This window comes from Sorex fumeus, unplaced genomic scaffold, assembly GCF_029834395.1.
Source record: "Sorex fumeus unplaced genomic scaffold, SorFum_2.1 ptg000026l, whole genome shotgun sequence".
Classification (NCBI taxonomy): Eukaryota; Metazoa; Chordata; class Mammalia; order Eulipotyphla; family Soricidae; genus Sorex; species Sorex fumeus.
Window position 1 is genome coordinate 14,665,960 of NW_026606083.1, and position 22,266 is coordinate 14,688,225.

The 22,266-nt window shown below is 39.9% G+C and overlaps 1 protein-coding gene across 2 annotated transcripts in view; it reads left to right on the forward strand.

Annotated features, from left to right (window-relative positions):
- The window catches only part of MRC1 (mannose receptor C-type 1), an 88,779-nt gene that overhangs the window by 36,273 nt on the left and 30,240 nt on the right, over positions 1-22,266 (forward strand). The window contains exons 8-15 of one of the 2 annotated variants that reach the window (XM_056114537.1): positions 2,300-2,457; positions 4,645-4,755; positions 6,476-6,591; positions 9,183-9,331; positions 12,971-13,170; positions 18,061-18,188; positions 18,654-18,741; positions 20,230-20,374. In XM_056114537.1, coding sequence (XP_055970512.1) covers positions 2,300-2,457; positions 4,645-4,755; positions 6,476-6,591; positions 9,183-9,331; positions 12,971-13,170; positions 18,061-18,188; positions 18,654-18,741; positions 20,230-20,374 — 1,095 coding nt within the window. The remainder of the gene's footprint in view (positions 1-2,299; positions 2,458-4,644; positions 4,756-6,475; positions 6,592-9,182; positions 9,332-12,970; positions 13,171-18,060; positions 18,189-18,653; positions 18,742-20,229; positions 20,375-22,266) is intronic. The other variant, XM_056114538.1, reaches the window with a different exon arrangement.

A 22,266-nucleotide genomic window follows, 5' to 3' on the forward strand; every position in this document is an offset into this window, starting at 1 on the left:
TGCAATGGTTCAGTACTCTGACGGTGCTGGAAAGGGAGCTGATAAAGGATGTTATTCAATTCAATTTGAGATCGTTTACATTTTCACTAGGAAAACCATTTTTACTAGAGAGAAAGATTTCTTTAAAATAGGATAGTAATAATGATGATAGGGCTGGAGTCATAGTACTGCAGGTAAGGTGTTTGCCTTGCAGGCAACAAACCTGGGTTCGATTCTCGGCACCCCAATAGGGTCCTCTGAGTCCCACTAGGAGTGATCCTTGAGTGCAGAGCCAGGAGTCAGCCCTGAGTACTGTTGGGTGTGGCCTCCAAACAAAACAAAACCAAAAAACCAAACCAAACCCCCAAATAAAAATAATATCGATGAACACTAAGTCATAAACTTCGAATTATTGTTTCTCAATTACAGGTCTTGAAAAGTGTTATTTTTGAGGGGGGTAGATACTCGCAAGAGTTGTTCAGGAGGGTCAGAGGTTTTTCCTGTGATAGTTGACCAACTAGGCAGGCAGTCAACTGAGAGGATGGGCTGCTGCTCAGCCCTATGGAGCCAGGAGTCACCCAGGCCACCCCCAGGAATGCTTAAGGGACTTTAGGGCCTCACCTAGAGTTGCTCAGGAGACCCTGGGTGCTAGGGATTGTGATAGGATTTGACTATGTGCACAGCATGTGCCTGAGCCCCTGTACTCTCTCTCCAGTCCTAGGAAAAAACAAACAAGCAAACAAAAAATCTAGTTGAGATGTTTCTTATATGATCCCCAGACCTACAATATCTAAGTTGGGACCTGCACATGAAACGGCTGTATCAGCTAAGACAGCTTCATCAACTGAATCCTACCTACTCAATGGGTAGTAACTTCCTCTTATGCATTTTTGTGGGGCCTGAGTTTTGCCAGGAGGATTATAGAAGTGTAAGGGAAGGAGAGAAAGAAATGTCTCATGCTTGATTCTAATTGTGGAGCTTAGATTCCAATTGTGGGGCTTGGAATTAGACTTTCCTTAGATTTGAACTTCAGTCCTTTGAGTTCAGTTTTGAAGATTGTTGTTAAAAAGATTGTGACTTGCCAAATTAAGTGAAAGGGGGAAAATAATCATCCTGGCCCTGTCTTTTATGTCTAAGACTCTGGAAACATCTGCTGGGCTGGCCCTGGGCCAGGAAAAGACTTCTCCAAAAGCAAGGTTGAGTGGCATCTCTGAGGAGGAAGAGACCTTGACAATTAGGGAAATTCCTGTCCCATGTGACATTTTGCTCTTTTTGTATGACAGTATTCATCTTAACAATCATTTGGTAAGGATTTATAATTCGATGATGTTAAATCAAATGTTAGTGGGAAAATTCCTGGTAGTACAAATTAAATAAGAACATTTATATTTTTTGTTGATTTTTAAAATATGGAAATGTATCCTTTTAGCCATGCAATCTCAGGTCTTTAATTGTGTTCCATTTTAGTAATGATCTTTGGAATTTTAGGATTATTGCTCCTGATGAAATCAACTAGGTTCTTCATAGAATTTTCAAACAGGACTGTTGTGTTTTATATCTATACCTTTTGCTGCTGCAGCTGTTACTGTTGTTTCAGACATCCAAATTTAGATGAAGGGCAGTGAAATTGGGTGGTTTGTTTTGATTTTTTACTTGTTTATTTTTTCCGATTATTTCATAGCGAAAGTGATTATATGATGACTTCTAGACTAATTAGTTAAGGGCCAAATGTTAGGAGGCAGTTTATGCCTCTTCTCCTTGTCCAGATCATTTTCACCCAGAACACTCTGGATAACAATATAGTCACTAAAAGGAAAGTGTTTCTTAACATATTCATTATTTTGAAAAATGTATAAGATTTAGTCCTAGGAAAATACCTTCAAGTATAAATCACCAACCTCATTTTCAATACTCTGCACACAGTATGTTTGCTGTGTGTTATTTTTAAGAAAAAAGAATCATCCTGACAAATCATCTATTGACAAAATAGAGGGTAATAACAGCCCAACTTCAATTTCATTTTTGCAGTCCCCACAAGATAGGATTCATACTCGCACAGCAAATGAACAAGGTGTTTTCATCGTGCGAAGAATACACTTCACCTTTCAACTCAACGTGGCAGCTTGAAATGTCCTTGCCATGTCAGTCTTAAGTATATAGATCTGAATCACACTCCAGAAGATGGTCTTTTGTGGTAATTATGATATCAGGGCAGCAGATATGATTTATGGGTAAAGCCGAAGGTCTTCCTTTCCTGAGAATCTTTTGATGTGGGGGAAGAAAATCATGCAAATGATGGTGGTGTTTTCTTCCTATTTAGAACCCAACGATGAGCTATGGATAGGATTAAATGACATCAAGATTCAAATGTACTTTGAATGGAGTGATGGGACCCCTGTAACGTTCACCAAATGGCTCCGCGGAGAACCAAGCCATGAAAACAACAGGCAGGAGGATTGCACTGTGATGAAAGGCAAGGTGAGGCAGCCTGGGTACCAATGGGCAGAGATGTCTGCTTGGTGCTGCATTTCCTACATGCAGTGGCTGTTTCAGTTGTTGTTATTCGAGGGTCATTGGCATAGATGCAGGTTGAACCAATATTTAAATTCGGGGTGTTTTTTTTTTAGTCTAAATTAGCACATCAAGTAAAATATGAAGTAGGATAAAAAAAATCAACAGAAACTTTTGGTTCTGGGATGAAATTAACCAATGACAATAGTCAGATTGTTCCTATGCTGGCATCTAAAGATATAACGATGCTTTAGATATAGGATGCAGCAGATGAAATCAGAGCATTAATTCAACTTTTGGCTGATAATCCTGGGTTGGTATAGCCCCGTTTATATCCTGGGCTCCCACAGCTTGGAATCCATCCCTGTAGGGTAATAATTATTATTGTTATTGATTTTCAAAGATTAAAAGAGTGAGAGAGTGAGAGTCAGATAGTGCTGTCAGATATGAAAAGATTGCTTCCATGTCCTCTCTCTCTCTCTCTCTCTCTCTCTCTCTCTCTCTCTTTGTGTGTGTGTGTGTATGTGTGTTGTGGTGCTGGGAATCAAACCCAGGGTTCCACACATGAAAGGCAAGATCTACTTAGATCTTTCCCATTACTCCATCCCTCTGCCCTGAGTCACATCCCTAACCCTGTTCTGAATCCTAACATCGTCATCAGATTCTCTCTGGTGAAAAAACAAAATTGAACCAGGTGAGGTTTGATGCTCAATTTCCTTCTCCATTTTCAGTAGAGGTATAGGAAGTGTCCCCCACTCACAGGGTGGGGACTACTGATGCAGGGATTGGTCTGCAGCAACTCACAGTCCTCTGTGCACCGCCCTCTCCCCCTGCTGAACTCCCCTCCCCTCAGCACAGACAATGGAGCCTGAAATAGTGCACAGTCATAGATGCTGTGTCTGGTCCTGACTCTCTGCATGTGGCCCTGACGTTTTTTGCTCAGTTATTTTCACTACCATCATTGCCATTGTGATTGCTTTTATTGTGATGAGCTGAAAGCTTAAGTGCAGATATGACCCATCCAGAGAACTGGCAGAGAGGTATATGGAGAAGGGAAGTCAGACAGCCTCAGATGAGCAGAGCACAGACGGTGGTCTGACCAGGAGCGTGGCTCGGGGTGTGGGGGACACTGGCATGAGGTTGAGGACACAGCTCCAGCTGGGGAGTGGCAGCCCTGATGCTGTAAACTGGAGGTGGGTGGTTTAGACCCCGCCCCTGCTGTGATTGGGCTCTATTTCAGGCTCTGTCCTCTGTGCTGAGGGGAGGGGAGGTCAGTCCTGGGGTTGCTCAGAGGACTGTGAGGAGCTGCAGACCAATCCCTGGGTGACATGCATGCAAAGTCTGTGCTCCATCCTTGGAGCATGCTCTCTCTCTCTCTCTCTCTCTCTCTCTCTCTCTCTCTCTCTGTATCTTTCTATTGCTATCTCTCTGTCTCTCTCTCACTCTCTTGCTCCAACTCTGCAAGTTTTAAGTATCCTTCTGCTGAAAAAGGATGAGTGCTGGATTGAGGGGAGAGGGGGTGGGGGGGCGGGGGCTGACCCTCAGTGAGACATACTGGGTGAGAGGGAGCCCCCACACGTAACAGGTGTGTCCAGTTAAGGGAAGAGGATCTTCCTCATGTCCTTAGTTCTAAGGAAGTGGAAGAGGGTGAGCTCAGAAGTAGTGGGAAGGCCGGGCCTGTGGACAGCCAGGAATTAATTTATCTGCAAAAAGAGGAAGAAGGGTGGAGAGATGCCTGGTTTCAGGGGTCTCTTTGAGTTTGGCTTCTTGTAGGGGCACTTCCCCATGACTTTCTCTTCTCTTGGTTAACCGCCGACTGTCAGTTTGCCAGGAGACTGCTCACAAATCTGTCCACACCACCTCCACCACACTTGCTTACAAGAGCCTCTAACTTCTCCCTAGCGCTTTCTTAGCCGGTGGCTAGGACTCCTCACATAGAAAAACATCACCAGGGACACAATCTCCTTTTACATCTCTGAAGCCAGGGCAGGATTTCCTGTCTCCCTATAAAGTGTCCATTTGTTTTTCCTTTTCATAGACGCCACTTTCTCTGGACAAAAAAAAAGTTCACTCTCCGTGGTCACTCTTCCAGGGAGAAAGTATCAGGATGCAAGCTGATCATTCTGTTCTTTGTCTCTTGGCTTTCCTCCACAGGATGGGTTCTGGGCTGACCGCGCCTGTGAGAAACTTCTGGGCTACATCTGCAAGATGAAGTCACAAGGCCAGAGTCCCGGACCAGTGCCAGTGGATCCTGGCTGCCGGAAGGTGAGTACTGGGGTGTCCAAAATTTGCTGTCATCTCAGCGAGTAGGAGGTGAGGTGGGGATGGGCTAACTCTGGTCTGAGCGATTGCTTTATGCCCCTGATGGACATGTGATGACCTGTTAGTGCTGGCCTTGTTCCTTTCTTCAGGAAATCTCTCCAGTTTACCTGGGGTTTGAACTCCCTTCAAAAGCTTCTGAGGGGAGGACTGATAATCAATTGAGTCTGGTGAGGGCACTAAGATGAAGGCAGACCAGGAGAGAAGCCATGTCAAGTTAGTATTGGAAGAGATGCGCCCAGAGAGCCATTTTAGATCTTCAGGTCACTTTAAAGTTGTGGGTAACAAAAGCTCGTCATATATTCCCCTCATTTCTAGTAGACTCACGAGTCTTAGCAGAATCCTGCAGCAGGAAGCAGAAGACTGGGGCCGACTGATAGGGGTGGTATATCTCAGGTCAGCTGAATTATGCCAGGACACACCATAGAGGCCCAGCCTCCCCAGAGGTGTGCTTTTCACGGGCCTCGTGTTTCTTGGATGTTCAGGTGAAGGGTCTCTGTAAAGTCTTGTTCTGAAAGTACATATATCCCAGAACGGGCTGTACGTGGATTCTTTTCCTATCCTGATTTCTGCCTTGCTCATCTTCCTCTTTTCCCTTTTCTCACTTCTCTTGCACAAAAATAAAGAAGAAACAAATATTCTTTCCAAGAGTGTCAGGCTGTGATCAGACCAGCGTGTAAGAAAGTATTCAAATTCAGGAGACCCCTGTAAGACTGTACAAACAATCTAAAACAGCTGATACAGACCGTCAGAGAAAGTAAGACTAGAAAGTTAGAAGCTTTCACAATTCAGCATTTATGTTTAAGCAGGATTTGTTTTGTCCTACACCCAGAGCCCTAATAAAAGCTGAGCATCTGTTGCGTTCCCTTACAGTGTTCTCATCCTTTCAGAGACGGTTTTCTCACCCTTTCAGAGTTGGTTTTCTCATCCTTTCAGAGACAGCTGCCTTTGGTGGATAGTAACTTTTGGCAACAATTTTTGGCTGTCTCTCAGTATTAGTGGATGATCTGTGGCCAAAAATGCCCCAGCACTTTAGTCATTGGTGCTGAGGTAAGGTATAGTACATGCCATGTCACCAGAATCTCAATTTAGGCCTCCTTCCCCCTTTCCATCTTTCAATTTTCCACTCATTTTTGGTACCTGGAAAATTTTCTTTCTCTCAAACTTTGGTATGAAGTTTTTTTGTTCGCTACTATGTTTTCATTTAGAAGTTACACGTACTTGAAACGTGGAGGAGAAACCACCTTAAATCAGGCTGCCAGAGTTCTCTTTTGGACCAGATGTGGCAGGTTGATCCTTGTGGTCTGCCTGTGACCTCGGTAGGAAATTTGGTTTGCTGTTCTGTTTGCTTTTCATGGTTACCCATGCTAGAACTGAAACTGAAGCAATGCTGTTCTGATTTTTTGGTAAACATTTTGACAGACCAATTTTTTCCCGGGATGGGGATACATCGGATTGGAGTGAATATTTGTCCTCTCTTCTTTTATGCCATAACTTGTCATCTGAGCAACAATACTGCTGTTGGTATAAATGATTGTCATGACACTTTAATAATTGCAGATTTGTGTTCTTTAAACGTTTCTGTTGTTTAACAACTTATGTTTCATGATAGAAGAGTTATTAGATAAGACTATTCAATAAATATGCATGACCATCTGCTTTCTAGGGCTGGAAAAGACATGGTTTTTACTGCTATATGATTGGTCACTCACTTTCAACGTTTGCAGAAGCAAACCAGACCTGTGACAGTGAGAAGGCTTACCTCACAACTGTTGAAGATAGGTATGCAAAGATTTGGTTTCAGTTGATTTATTTCAGTTGTTGTGATTTATTTCAGTCATGGGGGCACACCTACCAATACTGGAGATTGAACCCAAGACTATGGACATGTTTGGAATGGGTTCAGCCACTTGAGTCACTTCCTTGATCTCTACAGTGATTTTGATTTTATCTAGAAATATGTCAAATAATGAAATCTTTCCCCCAAAACCTAAGCATCAATGTGCTTGAATTTCTAAATAAATGGCACATGATCTTGCAAGTATGGTTTATAAAATTATGAATCTTAAAAAATGGGTAACATATTAAACTTTTTTTGCATTTTAATACTATAAATTCATACTCAGTTACTCAGAACTCAAAAATATTTCTTATTCTGATCTGGCATGTGTGAAATTTTTTGAAATAGAAGAGTGAGTAACATTTGTTAGCTCAGAAACCTCATTTTTTAAATCTTTTTCCTACATGAAGCAAAAATCAGGGTAAAAATAGTTATTGTATATTTGATTCTCTCCATTCTTTTCTTTGATTTATCCAAAGATTAAGCAAAACACGATTTTATTTGCATGTTGATGTTGTATCCCATCTCATCCATCTTTATGATTTTGCTATTTATTTTTCCTGACTCTTTCTGAAGCAATGGGAAGAAGCTTGCAAGAAGAGTTTAAAAGTCAATTTCTATTTTGAAATGATTGGTTTTCATACAGTGAGCCCTATTTATTGATATCCAGGGAAGAACCAGTAAAATGTAGAGGATGCCATTGTCATTAAATTATTTTTTGAAGGAATATTAAATTTTTATAGTTTTGATAAAATAATTTTATTAAGCTTCTCATTTTATATACAATTAAATATTTATAATGCTGTTGTATCCTGAGATAATGCTGACATCTGAAAATCATAATATGTGTATAGTTTTTACTACATGACAAGGAGAAATCTTATTTTTAAATGGCAAGAGGATGGGGGCCTGCTTGATATAGTACAGTGGGTAGAGCATTAGCCTTTCACATGGTCAACCCCTGTTCAATCCCACATGGTTCTCCAAGCACCACCAGGAGTAATTCCTAAGTGTAGAGCCAGGAGTAACCCCTGAGCATTATTGAGTATGACCAAAAAAGCCAAATAAATAAATAAAATAAAATAAAATCACTTTTTAAAAATGACAGGAAGGCAAGTGCTGATCTGCACTATAATTGATCCTTATATTATCTTATATATTATATAAGATATATATAAGATGTATATATAAGATTATATATATTATATATTATAAATATTATCTTATATATATTATATATTATCCTTATATATATCTTATATTATCTGTTGGAATGGTTACATATTGGGTTTCCATAATATTTGTATGTGTGTGTGTGTGTGTGTGTGTGTGTGTGTGTAGGGGTCACTCTAAGCAATGCTCAGAGGTTACTCCTGACTCTGCAAATTATTTCTGGCAGTGCTTGAAGGACTGTCTGGGATGGGGAGGGGGGAACTGAACCAGGGTCAGCCTCATGCAAGGCAAGCGCCCTACCCTCTGTACTATCTCTACAGACCCTGGATTTCCACAATCTTTTAGGTTTGTCTTCCTTTTTGTGTTTTCAGGATAGATAAATTCACGTAAGCAATTTGAACTTTGAAGACTTGTTCTCTTTAGGCAATCTGATGAATCACACCAGGGTCGAATAAATGTTCTGCTCTTGTTGGCTTCTTCTCTTTTTCCTCTGTCTTCTTCCCTTTGATTCTGGAAGAGTGGTTCTGGATTTCTTTGGCTTCTAATGGAGAGTTTTCTTTCCCTGTGTTGCTGCCTAAGTGGTTCGATGAAGACAAACTTCGGTTGCCTACAATTAGTCCAGCAACAATGCATTATTGTTGGATTATTCCAAATACGTGGAAGAGATACAAAGGCAGGGCAGAGGGTGTTGGATGCTGGAGCTTGTGATTCTGTTCCCAGTTCATTTTTAGAGATTGAGTCTTCATAATGTTGCTTGTTTGTATTTTGGGCCCCTCTTGGCAGTGCTCAGGGATTCTCTTGACTCTAGGGTCAGGGGACCATAAGTGATGCTGGTCATGAAACCTGAGTCAGCTGAATGCAACACAAGCACCTTCACCCTTTCAGCTCTGTGTTTTATACTTCTCGGTAGTTTTCTCTGTTTCAGAGCTGAAGGGAAAATCCAGGCAGATGTTTCCATCAGTATTATCCCCTATGATCTTAGAGCTCCTGAACTTGTTCGATCAATAATTGAGTAGAATGTGTGTAAAGTGGATTGAGTTTTAAAAGAACAATGCATCTTAAAATCCTTTCATGCCTTGCCCTGTGCTTTTCAGACTCGAATATTCTGCGCAGGGCCACAAGGGATGGTGAGAATAGAGAGAAATGGTTTGAGTCCATTTAAATGTTATGACTCATTGCCCAGGCTCATATTTCCTTCATGAAAATGTGAATAATTTAAATACCATCGAAATAGGCTGAATCTGTTTGAATGACCAACTAAATAATGGCTCAGACATAAGATACAGATGCCTCTGATGTTGGTACATAGGAACATTTACAGACACAGAAATTAAATTGAGGTTGTTGTTCTTTCCTACAGATACGAGCAAGCCTTTCTGACTAGCCTGGTGGGAATGCGTCCTGAAAGGCACTTCTGGATTGGCCTTTCCGATGTACGAAACAAGGGGACCTTTCAGTGGACTATTGAGGAGGAGGTGCAGTTCACTCACTGGAATGCAGACATGCCAGGTACGCTCCATGTCTGCAGTACCCTTAGGTTTGAATACCTGACCCCCACCCTTCAGACACCATCTGTACTTCCTTTCCAAAGAGATAAGACCAAGTCATTGGGACTTCAGTATCATATTCTTTTTCTTTTCATTTCAAAAATGTCTGGTAAGTTGCCGGGGAGTTGAGAAAAAATGGAAATGGACATTGCTCGGTATCTGATAGTGCTCTGTTTGAAAAATATTTATAAAATCCTCTATGATCATTGATCCAGAGACTATAGAACAAAGCTCACAGAGCAAATGCGGCCAAGTGACCTCTTATAGTCTAGCCCACTGATGTACCTAAAGCAGCACACATGTGTTTGGTTTTAACATACTTGCTTGCATTCTCTTCTATATGGGCTTAACCACCGTCCCTCTTGGAGAGCCCAGAAAGCTACTGAGAGTATCCCGCCCACATGGCAGAACCTGGCAAGCTATCCGTGGCGTATTCCATATGCCAAGAACAGTAACAATAATGGGCCTCATTCCCCTCACCCTGAAAGAGCCTCCAATACAGCAGCATTGGGATGGACGAGTAAGGAGAAGCTGCTAAAAATCTCAGGGCTGAGATGAATGGAGACGTTACTGGTGCCTGCTTGAGCAAACTGATAAACAATGGGACGACAGCGATACAGTGATACAGTGATGGTCATTGATGTCCCAAATGGCTAACTCATTTCTGATAACTTATAATTATACTAAGGAGAACTAAACTGTTAACACGTTACTGTGAGTGAAGCTATTCTTGTATCTGGAGGGGGTGGGGCAGGGAGCATCAGCTTATATGGGTTTCATTATCCCAGTAGCTGGTATCAGCACCCTGGTTAGTTGTGCTTGGGTTTTACTTTATCCTTACATGAAATCTGCATAGAAAGTGGAAGGATCTTTGTTTTAAGTCTGTGAAAACTGGAGCTCAGAAAATCTAAATGACTCTACACTATGTCTAGTTGCCTCACATGGGTTTAGACTCATTTTGTGAGACTCTCAAGTGTAGTGTTTGCACCAAAACCAATCTACTTCCCCGTCAGCATTGATCTGAAATTCCTTGTAGTTTCAGAAATGGACTCTGAAAATCTTTTGCTATTCCTCAGGACTGGTGTTGTGGCATATAACACTATATTCAGTAGGACATTATCCAGAAATTCACCTTCTTTAGAACACATCCTTTCATCTAGGTAGATAAAGATAAACAGCAATAATAGCTCATGTGTGTCAATTGACTGTTTTGCCTAGAACAGTCACAATCTTCTGCTGATCTTTTCATTTTTATTCTCAACTGTGAATTCGGAGACCATTATCAGTCTTTCGTATAGTGTGATTCTTGTTTCATTACTCAGCTTTATGAAAAAAAAAACTACAAAGGTTTTGGTATATTTTTAATAAATGGGCAGTACATTAAGAATTGAATGCCCATTTAACAAAATATTTATAGGAATGCTAACCCTTACTTTACACACTAAACTCCTTAACTTTGTTGGTGTTATTCATTCAGCAATAGGATTCTGAGAGCTTAGGGAGATTTGTTGTAATATCCCTTTTATTTCTGCATTTAAAATATCAAAAAAGGGCTGGGGTGATAGTATAGCGGGTAGGGCATTTGCATTGACCCGGGTTCAATTCCCAGCATTTCATATGGTCCCTCGAGCACCATCAGGAGTAATTCCTGAGTGCATGAGCCAGGAGTAATCCCTGAGCACCGCTGGGTGTGACCCAAAAAAGCAAAAAAAAAAATTAATAAATTAAAAATAGGGTAAGATTTTAAAACAAATACAAGAAGATTTCCCCATTTTGTATCAAGGAATTTAGTGTTTTTAAAGCCCCAAATTTGTTACTATAGTTTTAAAATACCTAGCACTGAGAAATGGAATTATAAATGGTTAACCTTATGTTATTTTGAAGTACTGTAACTACACTATTAATATTTATTCCACATTTTATTACCTTTTTCTCTATTAAAGCCGGCATAAATCTCAACCCTACCAGATACAGGTAGTGATATAGGCCCTTTAAGAAGCGGAAGCAACTTCTGAGTCATCAGTAACTTCTTCAAACCCTCAGAGGTGTGTCTGATTTGAAAGTCTGAACAACTTTCTTCCAGGAAAGCCTACATGGGCCCTAAGGCAGGAAATGAATTGTAATGAATTTCAAAAGAAACATCACACCATTGTTTTTGCTATCAGAGTATACTTGATCTGACTAAATTTACTGTATCACTGTCACTGTCACTGTCCTGTTGTTCATGGATTTGCTCGAGCAGGCCCAGTAGTGTCTCCATTGTGACACTTATTACTGTGTTTGGCATATCAAATACATCATGGGTAGCTTGCCAGGCTTTACCATGCAGGTGAGATACTCTCGGTAGCTTGCCGGGCTCTCCAAGAGGGGTGGAGGAATCGAACTTGGGTCGGCTATGTTGGCTGCGTGCAAGGAAACGCCCTACCCGCTGTGCTATCGCTCCAGCCCAAATTTACTGTATCATGGAATATTTTTTCCACCTGCCAAATGGAAGCAATGTAAAGTCTTATACAAACCATGTCATTTGAGATCCTGATTCATTTGGGGACAAAGGTCACCCAAACACAAGGTAAAAGAGGGTTCAGAAATCCAATCAATTGCCCAGGCCAACAGGATCTCTCCTCAACGTTTTATCTCAGATTTAGTCACCCAACACCCATTTCAGCTCGTACCCCTTTTAATGAGACTTAAGATCCATCTACAGCATTCTAATGTTTCAGGGGTAGAGCTTGCTACCTCTCTGTGCCTCCCCACCACCAAAAAGCGCCCCCCTCTACCCCCGCCTTGCACCTCCCACCTGCGCTCCCTCCCTTTAACACCATAGTTTTCACCAACTCTAAACATTTTATTGTTTCTGTCCAGTTTGTTTGCTTCACACATGAGTGAAGCCATTTGGTGACTGTTTTACATTTACTGACTCATTTCACTTAGCATAGTCAGCACACATTCCATCCACTTGATTCTAGGAGACATGGCTCATCCTTTTTAAATGACAGGACAAGAGTCCAGTGAGTACGTAGACTCCAGCAGCTCTGTCCAGTTATCTGTTGATGGTCATTTAGTTTGGTTCTTTATTTTGACTTTTGTGTCAGAAATGGCTGTGAATATGGCACTGTGATGTCCATTTGCCTTTGCCTTTGCATATCTTTCAGATAAATGCCTGGAATTGTACACTCATTCATATGTTATTTCTATTTTTTTTAAGGAAACTCTATACCCTTTTTCATAGAGGGTATACCAATTTATATTCTTGCAAGTAGGATATGAGAGTTCCTTTCTTTCCATGTCCTCACCCCAATTTATTACCAATCTTTCTGACACAGACCATTTTGACAGGTATGACGTGATATCACCTATGTGGTTTTGGTTTGATATTCTCTTATAATAAGTGATGTTGCACATTTTCCTAATCTCTGTGGCCATCTGTATGTCTTCTGTGTGTCTCTTCTGGGTTTTTTTGCAGCTTTGTGTAAAAAATAAATAAATAAAAATTCACATAACTCAGTGACCAAAAAGACAATACAATTTGGACTGTCTGTGAGCAGAACCAGCCTTCCACAGACCCTGGATAAATGAGTTTTCTTTTGTGTATTTTCTGCAGGACGAAAGCCAGGGTGTGTCGCCATGAGAACTGGGATTTCAGGGGGCTTGTGGGATGTCTTGAGATGTGAAGAAAAGGCAAAATTTGTGTGCAAACACTGGGCAGAAGGAGTAACTCGCCCACCTGAGCCCACAACAACTCCTGAACCCAAATGCCCGGAGAATTGGGGCTCCAGTGGTAAAACAAGATTGTGTTACAAGGTAAGAACCTGTTCCTAGGATAATTGTGCTCATGCTGCAGCCTACAGTATCACCCAAGGCATGAAAATGAAGTATAACCAAAGAGAGATGGAAGGGGATTTGATTTGGAAAGGGTCCTGGGCATAGTGAAAGAGCTCTCTTAGGGTGGATGCTCATGACCAGCTACATTAGCAAGTAAAACAACACACACACACACACACACACACACACACACACACACACACACACACAACTCGAAGAAGCCTCTGAATTTACCTTCACCACTTACTTTCTACTCGCTTTCCTCCCTCCCCTCATTCTCTCTCAATTTGAGTTCATGCTTCTTTTTATACTCAAGAAAATTTTACATTCTGTTGCCTCTCATGTTATCCAAATACATCTCATTTTTGCCCCCTTCTGAAATAATTGGTAACTGCAGCAATGGCATATATAAAACAAAACACTCTCCTCCCGTTCATCGATTTGCTAGAGTGGGCCCAGTAACATCTCCATTTTGAGACTTGTTGTTACTGTGTTTGGCATACCGAATACGTCATGGGGAGCCTGCGAGGCTTTGCCGTGCGGGCGAGATACTCTCAGTAATTTGTCGGGCTCTCCGAGGGGCGGAGGAATCAAACCCGGCTCTGCCGGGCTGGCTGCGCGCAAGGCAAATGCCCTGCTGCTGTGCTATCGCTCCACCCATGGCATATATATATACACATATACATATATATATATATATATATTCTAGAGGTGAAGCTTTATCTTCCTGCCCTGTGCCCATATGGAACCCCTGATTGTCATGTTGGATGAGAGATGAAAGTATGGGTAGGTAGAGGTAACTGGTCTTTTAACACCATTTAAATAAGTTTTGATATTCTGCTATTAATTTATACATCTCCTAGGTCAGACCATCATTTTATTTTATATAGTCAAGTTCACAGATAAATAGCCCAATTAAGAATCTAGATCTTTTCTCTCTTAGAAAACATGTCCTTATGAGGAAAAGTTATAAATGTTAGATATAAATGTTCTCTGTGATCAATGCTTTTGTTCTCTGATCTTTTGTTCTCAGAACTACTTTAATCCAATCCTTTGGTAGAAGGAAGTAAGATTTTTGTAAGACATTAAGATAGGCCAGGGTTGAGTTAGTATGTCAGAAACAGATTATTTAGTCTTCTCAAACTAAAGAAGTATTACTACTGGTTAAACTGGTAATGACTAGTAGAAGTAATAAAAAACTGATGAGTCATTTAACTGATGAGTCATTTAATCCAGAATAGTCTACTAATATAGTTACTTATAAGAATGTATTTGGATTGAGACAAGAAAACTTTGTAAATGGACCCACTGTGGAGTAACAGAGCAAATCAGTATTACATTATTTTCTGCAGATAGTTAAGTTACTAAGCAAAGACCAGGTTCACCCTTTATCTGCCCACACACTTGAGAGTGGTAGGCTTTGAGATCAGCTCTAGAACTTTGAGAGAAGCAGAATTACTATAGCTTGGAAGTAAAAGAAACATTCCAGTAGACATTATACAGTGAACGCTCGACACACCCCAAAATATGTACTTTGCTGGAAATTATGTGATTTTAAATGTATTTGGTTGCAAATTTATTCAATATCTTTGTATCTTCTAAGATATGGCAATTATTAATAAGTCCAACTGAAAGTTAATTATTTTTTTATTAGTTAAACACCATGAGATACAGTTGTAGACTTACAAATTTTTGTGCTTGGGTTTCAATTATACAATGATCAAATACCCATCCCTCCACCAGTGCCCATTTTCCACCAACATGGATCCCAGTATCCCTCCCACCCCCCATCCCCCCATCCCATCCTGCCTCTGTGGCAGGGCATTCCCTTTTGTTCTCTCTCTCCTATTGGGTGTTGTGGTTTGCAAAAGAAGCAATGAGTGGCAATCATGTTTGGTCTATAGTCTACTTTCAGCATGCTTCTCCCGTCCTGGGAGGATCCTCCCAACACCCTTTATTTGGTGCTCCCTTCTCTATCTGAGCTTCCTTTCTCCCTAGCATGTGTGGCTGGCCTCCAAGCCATGGAGTAAACCTCCTGGTACTAATCTCGTGGTACTAATCTCAGCTATTCTTGGGTGTTAGTCTCCTATTTTGTTACTTTATGTTCCCCAGATGAATGCAATCTATGTCTATCCCTCTCTTTCTGACTCATTTCGCTTAGCATGATACTTTCCATGTAGTACCACTTTTATGTAAATTTCATGACTTCATCTTTCCTAACAGCTACATAGTACTCCATTGTGTAGATGTACTAGAGTTTCTTTAACTAGTCATCTGTTCTCAGGCACTCAGGTTTTTTCCAGATTCTGGCTATTGTAAAGAGTGCTGCAATGAACAAACACGTGCAGATGTCGCTTAGACTATCCTTTTTTTGCCTCTCTGGGATGTATTCCCAGGAGTGGTATTGCTGGGTCAAATGGGAGCTCAATTTCTAATTTTTTGAGAATCGTCCATATTGTTTTCCAAAAGGGCTGAACCAGTCGGCATTCCCACCAGCAGTGAAGGAGGGTCCCTTTTCTCGCTACATCCATGCCAGCACTGGTTGCTTTTGTTCTTGTGGATATGGGCCAGTCTCTGTGGTGTGAGATGATACCTCATTGTGGTTTTGATCTGCATCTCCCTGATGATTAATGATGTAGAGCATTTTCTCATGTGCCTTTTTGCCATTCTGATTTCTTCTTTGAGAAAGTTTCTGTTCATTTTGCTGCCCCATTTTTTTATAGGGTTGGTTGTTTTTTCTTGTGGAGTTCAACCAGTACTTTATATATCCTTGATATCAACTCCTGGTCGGATGTGTATTCGGCGAATATCCTTTCCCATTCTGTAGACTGTCTTTGTATTTTGGTCATTGTTTCTTTTGAGGTGCAGAAGCTTCTGAAAAGTAATTATTTTAGAAAATAAAAGCTTATATAACAGTATAGCAAGTTGAAGCACCTATCGGCTTCTTGGGAGTTATTGAAGTAGAAACGCACTCAAGACTCCTTTGTTTAGATGGTTCAGATTCAGGGCACAGGAAGGCTTTCATGAGTTGCTTACTGCCATCTGGCCAGATGTAGACCATTGCAAGTAAACTTCTTTCCACAGTCTGTGGTAATGGGAGCCATCAACAAGGGAGAAAATGATGAAATCTGGCAGCTGCCAAAAGGAGGGAAAGTGAGAGAGAGAGAGAGACAGAGAGACAGAGAGACAGAGAGACAGAGAGACAGAGAGACAGAGACAGAGAGACAAGAGACACAGAGAAAAGAAAAGTGCCTGTCATAGAAGTGTGTGAGGGGGTGGTGGGAGGGAAACTGGGGACATTAGTGGAGGAAATTGTGTACTCTTGAAGGGACAGGTGTTGAAACATTATGTGACTGAAATCCAATCAAGAACAACTTTGTAACTGTATCTCACTATGATTCAATAAAAAAAAAAGTTAAAAAAAGAAAGTTGGCAGATGCAAGGAGCACCCATTCTATTTGCATACTAGTAGGTATTTCCAAGGCCGTCACTGTGGATTTGATATCATTGTAGTACTGTTGAGGATATGAAAGATTCTTTTTACAATGTAGGCATTCACTTTAATCAATAACTCCTTTTTGCTTTTTACTACCTTTTTTTGTACTGAGGTAACTCTTCAGTATAATGTAAGTTTCAGGTGTGCATCATCAAAAATCAACATGTGCTTCTTCTTTGTCAATGATTATCATCTCACCAACTTTTCCCCTTTCCCTTCAACCACAGATTGATTTTATAGTCTAAACATTTATTGTTGTTTTATTTCATTTATCTTTTTTTAAAAAATCTGTATATAATCTCAGAATAAATGATGTGTTTATATTTCTCTGGTTTATTTAACACAGCACAATACTCTGTCATTCCATTCTTCTTATTGCAAATGGCAGAACTTTTTTAATTAAAAAATAACTGAGTACTGTATCATTATTACTGCCTTTCTGTCTGTCTGTCTGTCTGTCTATCTATCTATATATCTATCTATCTCATCTTTATCCATATTTCAATTGGCACCTAGGTTGTTTCCAGTTTGTGGCTATTGTAAATAATAAAATAAACTCAGAGTGCCTTTATCACTTTGGACTAGCCTATTAAAAATTTTTATTTATGGGGCTGGAGCTATAGCACAACAGGTAGGGTGTTTACCTTGCAGGCAGCTGACCCGGGTTCGATTCCCAGCATCCCATATGGTCTCCTGAGCACTGCCAGAAGTAATTCCTGACTGCAGAGCCAGAAGTAATCCCTGTGTATCGCCAGGTGTGACCCAAAAAGCAAAAAAAAATTATTTATTTTTACTTCACCCATCATTTAAAATGCTCTGCCAGAAAAGTATTGTGACATGTGCTCCAGTAAGTGCTAAAAACTGCAACCATAGGGAGAAAAAGACAAAGCAGTTTTGAAGGAAATTTCCAACAGTTATGGAAAGGCAGCTGTCACTTTGCTGGCTGTTATATAAGCTAGGCAGGATCCCAAACATGGCACAATTTTAGAAATATTATTTCCCCTATAAATTCTTTATTTATATTTTCTTTCTTTGCATCAAAAGTTTCTTTTGCTTTCTCTCATCTCAGTGCCCTATTCGCCCTTAACTGAATTGATTCTGTTTTCTGTGATTGCATGCCCAACGTAAATACCAAAGCTTTTGAGATTTTACTCCAATTTCTCCTGTACTATAAAACAACCCTAATTATTAATGTTTTCTTATCAAAATCATCCCTCAAACTTTATTACTAAAATATTCACCCATGAATTGATTTTTAGCCAGGGGAAAATATTGGTTTGGGCCATTAAAGTGTCTACCTAAATCTGATCTTATTTTTATTGATTTGTGAAACTGTACAATACAAATAACTTCTACAACTATGTCATCTTTAGCTTTACACAAAAGGAAAGCATGAGAAGAAAACATGGTTTGAATCTCGAGATTTTTGTAGAGCTATGGGTGGTGATCTGGCTAGTATCAATAACAAAGAGGAACAACAAGCAATATGGCGATTAATAACGTAAGTGTCATTCCTGTCTAATACTGCCTTTCCCCACTTATTTTGAAAATTGTTTATTTATGAATCTACTTCTAGTATATGGATGATATCCCGTCAAAAACCCAAAGGTCTTTTTTTTGATGTAATTTTGCTCCTATTTGCTTTAGTTTTATAGGTATAAATTCAGCCATGAATTGGTTTATATAAGTACAAAATGCTTAATAAATAGTTAAATGAATTGTTATTTCAATGCTTTACAATGGTTTATTTGCAGATTGTGAGCTCATGAATGAATAAATCTCAATTGTGAGTTAGAGTAATGGGGTCAAGTTCAGGGTTTGATCAAGCTGTGTGCAAGGCAAAGCAAGTGCCCCACTCTTGTGCTATTGCTTTGACCTTGCAGCTTTCTAATATTGTTAGTTTTCAAGGGTAACCAAACATTCTCTCACAGCAGCTTAAGCTTTCTGCATGTCTTGTATGTTTTAGGAGTAGCGGAAACTACCATGAGTTGTTTTGGTTGGGACTGACATATGGAAGTCCTACTGAGGGTTTCACTTGGAGTGATGGCTCTCCTGTGAGTAATTTGGTTTAATATTTCATTTTTTTACATTGTTGTGTTTAATTCTGATATTACTTGTAAGCTTGATCCAAGTTTTTGGTAAGAAAGCTCCTTGTGCTAACTAGAGACATTTTCCTATACAAAAATGAATGTTATTTTTTAATGACTGTGAATAGGTTCCTGCCCAAGTTGCGCGTTTCTTTCCCCAAATCCTGTTGATTGAAAACAAATGGGAGTGGAAACTCATTGCATGAGTTGATAGAAAACAGTAGCTTCATTCTACCGTGCCAACTTGGTACGGAAGTAGGAAACTTTAGATAGTGAGTGAGTATATGGAGGTTGATTCTAATATTTTTACTAACATAAATACTACAGTAAATTATTTTTTAAAAAAGAAAAAAAGAAAAGAAAGTGAGTGTTTAATAGCTCTTACAGATCCAGGAGCTTTGGAAGCACAGTTAACTAATTCCATGAGTTAACTGTGACACTCAGTTATACGTCTCTGTTGGTCAATGCAGAAGTGACACTTGCTGGTGTATCCAGCACCCTAGTCCTCACAGGAAGTGCCCTTAATCACATAATATCAGTTCTAGCTTCTACAAGCCACCAGCTCCATTTCAAAGCATTTGGATATAACATGGCATATTTCATGGCTCCAGTGATATTTGGATTCTGTCTATATGTAGAAAGATAAATGCATATATATCTGGGAAAGAGACCATTATGCCCAGTCTAAAATTCTGCGGGCTGTGTTTTCATGTTACGGATTTCACTGGGGCCCAAACCCAGCTTTTCTTTTTCTGTTTTAATTTTGGGGCCACATTTGATGCCTCTCAGGTACTCCTGACTCTGTGCTCTGAGATGACCCCTGGTGGGGCTCCAGGGTCCATATGTGGTGCCGGGGATCAAACCTGAGTTGGCTGTATGCAAGGCAAACACCGTACCTGCTGTGCTATTGCTCCAGCCCCAAACCCAGAATTTCATTTATTTCTATAGTTGATTTAAGTGAAGTTTAGTAGCTTTGTTACAGACATTTTTGAAGAATTTTTTTTTCTTTTGTGAGAACAACTATTCACATTTAATTCAGGGAAAAATGCTAATATCACAGTGAAATTTTGTCAAGAATAGGTTATAGATATAAAAATTCCTGATACTGAGAAGTAGGAGCTTTGTTGCCAATTTTTGTCTATATATAAATGCCATGTCTGCAGCAGTTAGTAATTACACTTTTGTTTCCATGATTCATTCTATTAAGTAAAAGCAAAGAATAGTATATAATAATCAATAGTGTATTCTGAATAGTGTTTAAAAGGTTTCTATGTAATGAAAGCTGTTTCTCTCCCAGTCAGACTCATAACTTGTTTTCAAAGGAAGCCCACTGTGAAAAACAAAATGTAAATGCATTTAAAGGACAAACATACCTTTTCTTTTTCACTGGGATAGCTAATTGGCATTGACCTGTAATAAGCAATGACCAGGTCCAATTAAATATTTCTAATGTAGGTTTTATATGAAAATTGGGCTTATGGAGAACCTAATAATTACCAAAATACTGAATTCTGTGGCGAATTAAAAGGTGACCCTGGGATGGCCTGGAATGATATTAATTGTGAGCATCTTCACAACTGGATTTGCCAGATCCAAAAAGGTATGATAACTTGATCTCTTCTCTATCTTGGCTTGGAGACTGAACCCCCTGACTTCTCAGGGTCTTCCCTGTCCTGGTGGGACCAAGCAAACAAAGTAACAGATAAAGGGAACTGGCAGGGTCCCTCGTTTCACAGGATAAGGATGAAGTTGTGGAGTACAGATAATTGTTCTAAGGGAACAGGAAATCAAAAGGCCACCAGGGAATCCCAGACCAAAGTCACGTCCCCCAGAGCGGTTCCCACAAGTTGGGATTCTGGCTCAGGTTCTCTCCCGGTGGGAGTTTGACTCTGATGCAGGATGGGAAAAGTGCAGTGTCTTCTCTAGATCTCTCACCTATAGCCTTTGTTAATCAACTGATAGGTCAAAAGCTTCCCTCAGCCCGAATGATCTTAGCTCAATTTCCCAAGGAAATGCTCAACACAGAGGAGAATCACCATTTTATGTCCTCTTTTGAAGCTAATAGACTGACAGTGTCATCTTGATGTTCACAAGAGCATACTGCATGCTCGCAGCCACCATCCTGTAGTTTTGGGACTTGCGAACTTCTGTGCATCTGGGTCAGGCTCTGAGGTAGAGGACCCAGGTTGTTGTGTTAATAGAAGCAGATGCATCCTCCCTGGAGCCCAATCGACTTCTACTTCCTGCTCTGTGAAAGATTACCAGATCCAAGTTGCCCTCTCTTGTCTGGACCTTAGCAACTCTCCCCACTGCATTGCTAGAGACTCAGTAGCTTTTCTGCCATAGGCTCCTGCTTTCCTTATACCTTCTGCATAGATTAGTGCTTTCAGAACTTTTGGAATGAAGGGATATGTGATAGCAAGTTTTTGTTGAAAGTGATCTAGCACCCAATGAATGTATCATTTGTAGCTGTCCTTTATGGACATTACACTCATTAAACCCAAAGCTCAGTATTGGAATGATGTATGCACAAAAACAGTATTATAAATCCCAATAACTCAATAAAGAAGTGATGGGAAAAAATTAATAAATACGAAGCTCAGTGACCTAAGTGTTTCTCACAGATTCCAGTGAAATCCAGCCATATTATTAACTTTTTGGAAAGCAAAATAATCCATTTCACATTTAATAGATTCAACCATTTAATAAGTGTAATAGACTTTGAAGAATCTCTGTTCTTTAGGCATCTGGACTTTAGTTGTACAGGTCATATGAGTGAGGGGTATAGCCATATATCCAAAACATATAACAACTAAGCAATAACCACTAGAATTTTGTAATGTGTCTGTCAAGTTGACAGACAGGGGTGGAGTAAGGGGTGGAGTGAGGAGGGAATCTGGGAACATTAATGGAGGGAAGTTGACACCGATGGAGGAATTGGTGATGAATTATTGTATGCCTAAAACTCACTTATCAATAACTTTGTAAATTGTGGCTCTTTAATAAAAATTTATAAAATTAAAAAAATATTTTTAAAGAATCTCTGTTCTTTGGGAAATTTTCTTTGAAGATTTTAAAATTTTTTATAGATTACTAGTTCACATTTAATGGTTTCTGATAAAGAAAATTTAAGCCATTTTAGAGCTAATCATAACACATCTCACTATAACATCTGGAGAGCCCCTTCTAAATATTAGGAACACATATTTTATACCACCCTTATTTATAAAACATAAAATAAAAATTTATTAACAAAGAATACATAATATTTTTGTCCTTTAGGTAATGTGGTTAAATGGGGTTAATGTTTATGGTTTTGATGCACCTTCATCACCACCAAAAAGCCGCAGACCACCCACTACTGTCCTAATGCTACGTCTCATACACCTTTGCCTCCACCTCCCCTCCACTGCCTACTGATTTTATTTTTATATGGGCCATTTATTTAACTCTTCATTCCAAATCTTGCTTCCTTCATTCTCTTCCTCCTCA